This window comes from Brassica napus, chromosome A2 (genome assembly GCF_020379485.1).
Source record: "Brassica napus cultivar Da-Ae chromosome A2, Da-Ae, whole genome shotgun sequence".
Classification (NCBI taxonomy): domain Eukaryota; kingdom Viridiplantae; phylum Streptophyta; class Magnoliopsida; order Brassicales; family Brassicaceae; genus Brassica; species Brassica napus.
In genome coordinates, this window is record NC_063435.1 from 14,366,968 (window position 1) to 14,377,455 (window position 10,488).

The window sequence follows — 10,488 nt, forward strand, 5'->3', positions numbered from 1 at the left end:
CTGTTTACTTCTCTTCCACCCAAGGTTTTGAAACCCGGACTGGACCGGCCGGTTGGACCGGTTCAACCGTGACTCCCACACCTAGCCGAGTCCGGGTCAGTTCTAAAACTGGATGTGAGTTGAACCGGTAAAATCGGCCAAAAACCGTAAGAACCGGTGACCTGGTTTTATTGAAAACTCCGGTTTATAATTCAAATCTAATTAACCATTTGTTCTTCATTGATTTATAAAGAATTTTCTTTCAATTTGCTTTGATTTAGCTAGATTTGATATAGCAAACGAAAAAGAAACCTTTTATGTGCACGAAAAAAAAATGTAAATGAAAACATTACAGGAACTTGAGCTCACGTAACAATGGAGGAGAGAAGAAGAAGAAACTGTTGAAACTCTACGTTAGATTGCTTATGGATTGTGTATGTGAATGAAGAATAAGAATAACTCTCTTATATTAACCTCAAAGGTAAAACTTACTCAAAACCTTTAATTCCTCAAACTCATACAATCTCATCATAACTCGATGGATGTATTTATATAACTAAACATAGATCCTATTATCATGCTTATAGATAACTCCTAAAACATCTTTATCCATATCTCAAACTCAAATAGATTAGGACTATGTTTAGCTTGCTTCACACGTCATTCTCCTTGTCTTGTTAACTTCATGCTTACTCCAACATACTCCCCCTTAAGCTTGAAGTGAACCTGTGCTGCATCTACAACTCCAATAAGTTCTCTCATCTCTGTGAATCTGATCTTCCCGAGTCCTTTAGTCAAGATATCCGCTTTCTGCAAGCTTCCTGAAACGTGCTCCACCTCCACTTGACCATTCTCGACACACTCCCTTATGAAATGATATCTTCGGTGAATATGTTTAGAGCGGCCATGGAAAACAGGGTTTTTCGTAAGAGAGATAGCGGACTTATTATCAACTCGGATGGTTACTGCCTCACATTCTCCTCCAGTGATCTCGCTTAGAAGTTCTTGAAGCCATATGGCCTGTTTCGCAGCTTCAGTGGCTGCCATGAACTCAGCCTCGCAAGATGATAGTGCCACGCTTTCTTGCTTCTGAGAACACCAGGTGATAGGACTGTCGTTGAGGTAGAATATGTGTCCTGTTACGCTTCTACCATCATCATCATCGACGGTGAGAGAACTGTCACTGTATCCTAGCAACCTTACAGTATCAGCGCGCGTGTAAGTGAGTCCATAAGTGCTGGTTCCACGCAAATACCTCAGAACCTGCTTCAAAGCTCCATCGTGAGAGACTTTAGGATCAAGCATATACCTGCTAAGAACTCCAATGCTGTATGACAGGTCAGGGCGTGTGTGGATAAGATATCGTAAGCATCCAATGCTTCTTCTGTATTTCTTCTCATCAACACCCTTCTCATCGGTAGCTTTGGATAACTTCAGATTCATATCCATCGGTACATGTGTGGGATTGCAGTCGTTCATACCTGTCTCAGCAAGAATACGTGAAGCATATCTCTCCTGTCTCAACGTGATGCCTCCCTCGTGCTGTACCACTTCGATCCCCAAGTAGTAGGTGAGCCTACCCAAGTCACTCATCTCGAATTTAGAGGCCATCTCTTGCTTAAACTCGCTTATCATTGCAACATCAGATCCTGTAACAAGTAAATCATCCACGTATACTGCTACAATAAGAATCTCCTCGTTCTTCTTTCGTTGATACAACGAAGCTTCTTTAGAGCACCGTGTGAAGTTCAGATCTCGGAGTATCTTGTTTAGCTTGTAGTTCCAGGCTCTTGGAGCCTGCTTAAGTCCATAGAGGGCTTTAGAGAGCTTGTACACCTTTTCTTCACTCCCTTTGACCTCAAAACCCTCAGGCTGCTTTACATAAACCTCCTCTTTAAGATCTCCGTGGAGAAAGGCGGTCTTTACATCGAGATGATGTACTTCCCAGCCATGTGATGCTGCCAATGCAATGATGAGACGAATGGTTTCGATTCTTGCAACTGGTGCGAACACCTCGTCGTAATCAACGCCATGTCTCTGTACATATCCCTTTGCCATCAGCCTTGCCTTGTACTTGTTCACACTCCCATCCGGATTACGCTTTAGCTTAAATACCCATTTTAATCCAATGGCTTTTGCCCCTGCAAGTAGATCAACTAGAAGCCAGGTGTGATTCCTTTCAATGGATGCTATCTCTTCTTCACAAGCATCTACCCATACCTTCATACCTTTAGCCTCTGAGTAATTCCACGGCTCCTCGTTTATTGCCATCAACAGCCATTCACATTCTGTCTCAGCCATCAAGATATAATCTGACAAGTACTCTGGAGTTTTCTTTACTCTTGTTGAACGTCTTAGATCAGATTCCTCATGTGCCTCTTCTTCTCCATCAGATATCTCTACTATCTCATTGTCAACTGCTTTATCATCATTACCACTTGTTTCTTTGCTTCCTTGTTCCATTCTAACCAGTGACGTATTGTTGTCTTCCATAGAGCCTTCATCAAGCTCGACTTCCCGAAGTCCTCTGTTTCCAAATTCTCCAATCTTGATGCTGAATGAGCCCGTACTGTCCTTCTCAACGCAGTCTTTCCAGTTCCAGCCTTCTTCCTCCATAAACACTACGTCTCGACTCACGTGAATTCTCTTGCTTGTGGGATCATACAGACGATAAGCTTTGGTACCTGGTTCAGTTCCAAGGTGTACTAGAGCACGTGATCTATCATCAAGCTTCTTCCTGTGAGGAGCTTCTGTTCTTGCGTACCCAATACAACCAAATACTCTTAGATGCGACACGTTTGGTCTGCTCCCTTTGAACATCTCGTAAGGGGTCTTGTAAGCAAGAGTTCTAGTTGCTGAGCGGTTGACAAGATATGTCACATGTCTTACGGCTTCTCCCCACATATAGTTAGGGACGCTCATATGCTTCAAGATCCTTCTTGTCATCTCCAGTACCGTCCTGTTGCGCCTTTCGACCACACCGTTCTGCTGAGGAGAGTACGGTGCAGTTAGGTGTCTTTGTATCCCATTTTCTTCGCAGAAGCTGTTGAAGTCATGAGATGTAAACTCTCCACCTCTGTCAGTTCTCAAAGTCTTGATGGTGGTTCCTGCTTCTCGCTCTATCAGTGCCTTAAACTTCTTAAATCTCCCGAAGGCTTCACTTTTCTCCTTTAATAGCATTGTCCACATATAGCGAGTGTGGTCATCAATGATCACGAATACATATCTGTTTTGGCCAATCGTTGAAGGGTTAATTGGACCGCAGAGGTCTCCATGTAGTAGTTCCAGTCGCTGAGATGCTCGAAAGTTTGTTGCTTGTGGAAAAGGTCGTCTTGCTTGCTTACCAAGTAAGCAGGAGATACATGTGTTCTTGGTGATAGATATCTTTGGTACTCCTGTGACTAGCTCTTTATCGACCATAAGCTTTATGTTATCGAAGTTAATATGCCCCAATCTCGCATGCCACTTGCTTGAATCACTGGACGTTATCACCTGCAAACACCTTGCGTTCTCTGCTTCCAACGCTACCTTATACAATCGATTTCTCCCTCTGCTGGTTCTGATCAAAAGCCTCCCGTCTCGATCATATATATTTAGAAGATCCTCCTTCATTCTCACCTCGCAACCTGATTCTGTAGCTTGGCCTAAGCTTATGATACTGCTCCTAAGAGTCGGGATAAAGTATACGTTTGACATCATCTTCTTCACTCCATCCTTGAATCGGAAAACAACAGACCCTTTGCCTTTAATGTCGATACGTGAATCATCTCCAAACTTAACCTTTCCTGTGATGCTGTGATCGAGTGTAGTGAAGTAAGAACGTTCCCCAGTCATGTGATTACTAGCACCATTGTCTAGATACCACACGTTGCTTTTGTCAAGACTAGTCTCAAATGTGTTGGGTTTCACCTTTTCCTCGTTGAGAAATACTATCTCATTCAACATCAGCTCATCAGCCAAGTGTGTTTCTTCTCCCTCTTTGGTTTCTTGAGCCTCCTGAAGCTTTAACAATCGATCAGGACAGTCAGAGGCGTAATGTCCTAATTTATCACATCGATAGCAGGTGATCCTCGTTGCATCTCTTGCTTCTCTTCCAGCATTGTAACGACCACGACCTCTTCCTCGGTTGAAGAATCTTCCACCACGACCACGGCCTCTGTGTTCACCATTGCAACCTTGAGTGTATTGCTGCTCTGTATACATCAACTTGTTTGTATCCTCGGACGTCTCTTCTTCCTCATTGACATGTTCTTCATAAGCTTTTAGGCGTCCGATGATGTCCTCAAAGCTAGTAGTCTTAAGATCCAATACCTGTTCCAATGCAGCAACAATAGTTATGTATTTTCTCCGGGGAAGACTCTTCAGAAACTTCTTGACGAGCTTTGACTCTTCTATTTCTTCTCCAAGAGCAGAGGATTTCGAAGAGATCTCTGAGATTCTGCTTGAAAACTCATCAATAGTTTCAGAATCTTTCATCTTAAGTCGGTCGAAGTCCGACATAAGTGTTTGCAGACGCGCCTCCTTAACTCTATCAGCTCCCATGTGTCTCGTTTTAATGGCTTCCCAGACTTTCTTAGCTGTATCTAGTCCTCCGATTTGTAGAACTAGGCTTTCGGGAATGGATTGGATTAGGAGTGCCATGGCCATGTTGTTCTTCTTCAAGTCTCCTTCTTATGTTTCAATAAGCTCCCACACATCATGTACTTTCAATAAGATCTTCATCTTGATTGCCCAAACCGTATAGTTTGTATTACTCAATATAGGACACTTGATCGTTGATGATCCAATGTCTTGTTGCTTCGCCGTAACCACCGTAAGATCTCCCATAGTTTCAACTTTGAAGCTCTGATACCACGTGTTGAAACTCTACGTTAGATTGCTTATGGATTGTGTATGTGAATGAAGAATAAGAATAAGAATAACTCTCTTATATTAACCTCAAAGGTAAAACTTACTCAAAACCTTTAATCCCTCAAACTCATACAATCTCATCATAACTCGATGGATGTATTTATATAACTAAACATAGATCCTATTATCATGCTTATAGATAACTCCTAAAACATCTTTATCCATATCTCAAACTCAAATAGATTAGGACTATGTTTAGCTTGCTTCACACGTCATTCTCCTTGTCTTGTTAACTTCATGCTTACTCCAACAGAAACGTGGATGTGCTGAAATGGAAAATAAAATATTTGAAAAATTAAAAAGGTGAATGGGTTTATGGTAGGGGAATAAAGTCAAAATATCATTAATGTTTAGTTTAATACAATTAACGGTAAAAATGGGAAGTATATCTGTGTATATATTATTTAGTGATATTATTATATACATATACAAAATACTATTATTAAAACCCGGTTAAACCGTGATTCAAATATTTCACCGGTTCGTTATCCGCTCCGGTTTTCAAAACCTTTCCACCACAATAGATATATATGTCCATCTACGTGGACAAGCGTTTCTCGGCCTTCAACCTTCTTTTGCCAAATAATTGAGAGAGGCCATACTCTTATTCTTTCCCTTTTTGCTCTTTAACCATTTCTCTATGCATTTGATTTTTTATATAAATATCTATATACTAGATTAAGATCCGGAATGAACATCGTATATATAAATTATTTTACATATTATATGTTATTTTATATATTAAAAATTAATATATATATATATATATATATTGGATAATAAAAGAGTCAGTAACTATTGCGTATATAATTAAATTGATGTGAATGCGTAAATAAATGTTATTAATCCAAACGAACATTTTTCTATTTTCTATTTTATATAATTAAATTTACATAATATATACATAGATAAATAGTATATTTTTAATATTGATATATTTTTAAATGATGCATTCTACTTATTTGTACTTTTTATAACAAAAAATTTAATTGTTGATAACAAATTTTCATTCTGCAATGTTTTTAAAAGTTTTAGTAATTTATAATTTTTATAAATATTCAATTCAAATTTTAAATTTTAAATTGTCAGAATTTTGTCAAAGATTTTATCAAAAAAAATTTGTTCAAACCAAATTTCAAAATTAAAATCTTTATGTATTTTCTATGGTATATAGTTTAATTAAAAGATATTAATAAATATGAGACTTTCTACTTACATGATTTTGTAATAATTTGTATCTTGTCATAAAAAAAAATTAAATCATGGATCATAGAAATTTCAATAGGAGACTTTAAAAAAAGTTCAAAATATAACATATACGAAAAAATCTAAATTTTTATTATATGATTAATGTGCTTGTTTAATTTATTTTAATAACTTAAAGTTAAACAAAAATGATAGATATACACTAATTTGTATCAAATCTTTATTATTCAAAATCATTAATTGTCATATATAAATTAGCCACATTAGGCAATTCCGTAATTTTTTTTTTAAGGAAATAATTGAGACATTAATAATTAATTTATGATTAGTTTAATAAAAATCATATTATATATTTATATGAATCAACTTATATCTCTAAGGATTTTAAGAATCATTGTGGTGATGACATGTGGCTACCTCAAATGTTGTAATGCTTCTCTTTTAATATATAGGAGATATATCAGCTATAAAATATTTCTGTGTGCACAACTTTTTTTTGGATTAAAAGTTAAATTCGCTTTTTACTTCCCGCACTCATATTAATTCTTGTGATAGTCAATTGTTAATTTATTACTCTGAATGAATTAAATAAACATTTTATTTACTAATTTCTGTTAACCAAATTTAATTTTATTTTTATTTTTAATTGTTTTCAAATAAAATTTATAATAAAATAAATATTTTTAAAAATTTCAAACGAATTTAGTATGAATATGTTTTAATATATAGTGTGATTTCATAAAGAAGAAAAATTCACAAAAATAATTTTGATATTAGAAAAGAAATCATTTTCCTTTTAAAACATTATCTTAAAAATATAATGTTATATATTTTCAAAATAATTAATGTATTTTATATCTATCCATTTTGTTAGATTAATAATTTAAAAATAACATTAAAAATTATCTTTCATCGCTTAAAAATATTTTATAGTTACCCATTATGAGAAAAAGACCAAAATAGCACTAAATCAAGTTTTTGTTCCCAAACTAGCACTCAAGGCCAAAAGTCACAAAAATAGCACTCAAGGGATGGGGTTTAAGGTTTAGAATTTAGGGTTTAGGGTTTAGAGTTTAGGTTTTAGGGTTTAGAGTTGAGAAGTGAGGTTTTGGGGATAAGATTTCAAATTTTGAAAAATAAAAAAATTTAAATTTTTCAAAAGATAAAATGTTATTTTGGTCATTTTAGTTTTTGAGTGCTATTTTTTGTAATATAAACTTAGAAATGTGCTATTTTGGAGATTTGCCCTACTATTATTGAGATAATTTATTCATTATTGCATACTAGTATTTTATAGAAAATTTTACATTTTTATCAGACTACAAAATGAAAAACATTATCTATAAAATGTTTCAAAATATTTAACTAATATAAAATGATTTTTCATACAAATCCCAAAAATCAGTGTGTATTTTTAAAAACAAATATTTTAAGCAAGATAAAAAATATTACAAAAGGAAACTAATAATACTTCTTTACTATGAACATATTTTGATCAAATAATTAAAAAAATTGTTTTAACTAGCATAACTCTAAATTATTTTAATAAACTAAAAGTATTATACTTTACCGTATTGAAAAAGAACTTTGTTTTGCTTAATATTTACTTTTGTTTTAATTTATTTTTTCTTTATATTCATATAATCCAATATACGTATAATAAAAATATACAAGAAAATCTAATTCTTATGTTTAATATTATTTAGAATAAATTTCAACATATTATCTTATTTTCATTTATTTAATTTTGACTCAGTCAACTTTAGTTATTTTCTATTCAATTTTTAGACATATATATATTGTTATACATTATTTTGCTATCAAACATAACAGCTAACCCAAATGCAAATAAAAAATTAATCGAAATTGTATCTGTTTAGAAAAAGTTATTTTTGAATTTGGAGAGATAGAAATAATTTAATACATCCAAATAATAACTAAATTGACATGACATTATATATCTAAAATTACGTATGTAATTAAAATAATATTATATTATTTAAAAAAGTTATATGTAAAATATTAAAAAAAATTGAAAGTAAAATTTTAGTTAGTTATTATAATATATTTACTTTATAAATAAGCACATGAGAATCACCTAGTATGAATTATAGAATGAATGATATGGTATTGAACCTTATGTATATTTTTGAAACATCAGAAAAGGGTTAATTATATATCCAAATTTTGAACAATGGCTAAGAATCTTCAGAGAGTCCATCTACGAATTATGTTCACGAGAGGCAAAGTAGTGTCAAGCCCGTTGAAGCGCAAAAGATAGTCCCGCACCACCCCATTGACCCCAGCCCGGACCACGAAACTTTGCGGAAGACTATTGGGAAGCTCATAATGCAAAATGCTCAGCACCACGCCATTGACCCAATGCAAAATCACTAGACGAGGAGGAACATTGGGAAGCTGTTCATAGGAAACCTCCAAGGCATGCGAGAGACCAGCTGCAGTCATGATATCATTGTGCTCAGTAGCTCTCTGCATCTGTTCCCATGCCCGCACTCTCTCCTGGTCGACCAAGGGTCGGGTGGAACCAGGGTGATCAGCTTTCAAGTGATTCTTAAGCTGAGAATATGTCCCTGAGAAGTTGCAGTTCTCGAAAGCGCAAGACCTCGGTTTAGCATTCATAGCTCTCCTTCCTCCCGACTGCACCTTCATCGCCTCATGAACCTCTCCTCTGCAGTACGGACAGTTCAAGACCTTGGTTACGCGGCTCATGTTTTTTTTGCGGTACTGCTTGAAACAGTTGGAGTGACGAAAATTCGTGTCGCACATGTAAGCACGGCATCCATTAGAGGATGAAGAGCAGCGCAGGAGGACGGCATTGTGTGGCACTTCCTGGCAGATCACACACATGACATCCTCCCATTGGCTTGGCCCTGGTGCCTCGATAGGTTCTTTCTGAGTCCTTGTAGAGCGAAGTGGGTATGGTGACACTCTGGTCCGGTTGCTTGGAACTGGTCTCTCCTTTGGCATTTTTCCTGCTAAAATGATGTCAACATTTACCAGAAACAACACTTAGCCATGAAAAACAAATTCAAAACCTTTTTCTTAAAGACTAAATCTCAAGGTTCATATCAGTCTTCCACACAACATTGACACTACTTGTACAAAAGAAAGCAAAAGTGCATAGAGATCCATAAAACATATATCATAAGCAATAAAATGAATTGGATGAATCAAATACAACAAATGATCAGAAAGCCAAAATGGTTGGTCAAAAAAAATTGAAGTATACACTACTTATCAAAAACAAACCAGTTGTAGATATTTGGATGACCATTGACCAATGATCATCTCTCATTAAAGAGGTTACTGGAATCTCGCATTATGATTGGAATCAGAGTTCTGGAGAATATGAATTATAAACTAATGAAAAAAAATAAAAATAGACACGACGAGTGAGAAAAGTAGATTACCTTCTCGTTTTTCGGTTTAGTCGTCTAAAGAGATGAAGATATGCATGTTTGTGTCATGTCTTGTGGTCTTTTATAAGCTACTTTTGCGTCCCATCTCTTTGTAGAATGATATGGAAATGTCATTCATTTTTACATTTATAAATTTTCCCTTCAATGAGATGAAAACAAAAGTCAAATAAATCATTTTTTACTGTTTGTAAAGAAATTTAAAGGTACGTATTTCCATAAATCATATCTCATGCAAATTGACAAAAAAAAGAACTATTCAAATCTTGTTTTTGTAATAGATTTAATGTGATTATTGCAGTGTTATTAATAGACTTAGTTATTCAACGAGAATCTATTACTCACGCGTCTATCTTATTAAAATAGAAGTACAAATAGAAAATACCCTAAAACTTATAATTTATTTACAAAAGCAATGCCAATAAAGTAATAAATAATCTTAACTTTAATTAATATTTGTTTTTTCCAATTTACATCATTTCCTAAAATAATTATAACTAATAAAAAATTGTTTGGCAACAAAACTGACGTAATATCCTCACTTTTAATTTCTCCTAACATTTGGTAAATTACATTTATTATACACTAGGGTCGGCCCGGGCTACGCCCGGGTTTTTTGTTTTAATTTTAATTTTGATTATATATTTAGTACGTTTATTTAATATATAAATTTTAGAATCTATAATGAGAATATAAATAGCTATAGACAAATATAAAATATATAATTTTAAATCATTCATTGCTTTTGGCTTACACAATTTAAAAATTTTAGTATCCAATTTTTTTTATTGGAAATTATATATAAGGTGAAGAGCAGAATGAAAAAAATGAATTAAATTCTAGTTATAGTATTTAATTGGTTAAATTGTAGACATGTGTTATTTCACTTAAAATAAAAAGGGTCGGTCCGTGCGCGGATTATATATTTCAATTTGTTATATATATTATTTATTTT

At 34.4% G+C, this 10,488-nt stretch overlaps 1 protein-coding gene across 1 annotated transcript; it reads right to left on the reverse strand.

The window, feature by feature from the left end:
* Positions 1 to 8,304: 8,304 nt before the first annotated feature.
* Positions 8,305 to 9,084, reverse strand: LOC106408673. Its single transcript, XM_013849398.1, has one exon. The coding sequence runs from the start codon at positions 9,082 to 9,084 to the stop codon at positions 8,305 to 8,307; it is 780 nt and encodes a 259-aa protein (XP_013704852.1).
* Between the last annotated feature and the right edge of the window lie 1,404 nt (positions 9,085 to 10,488).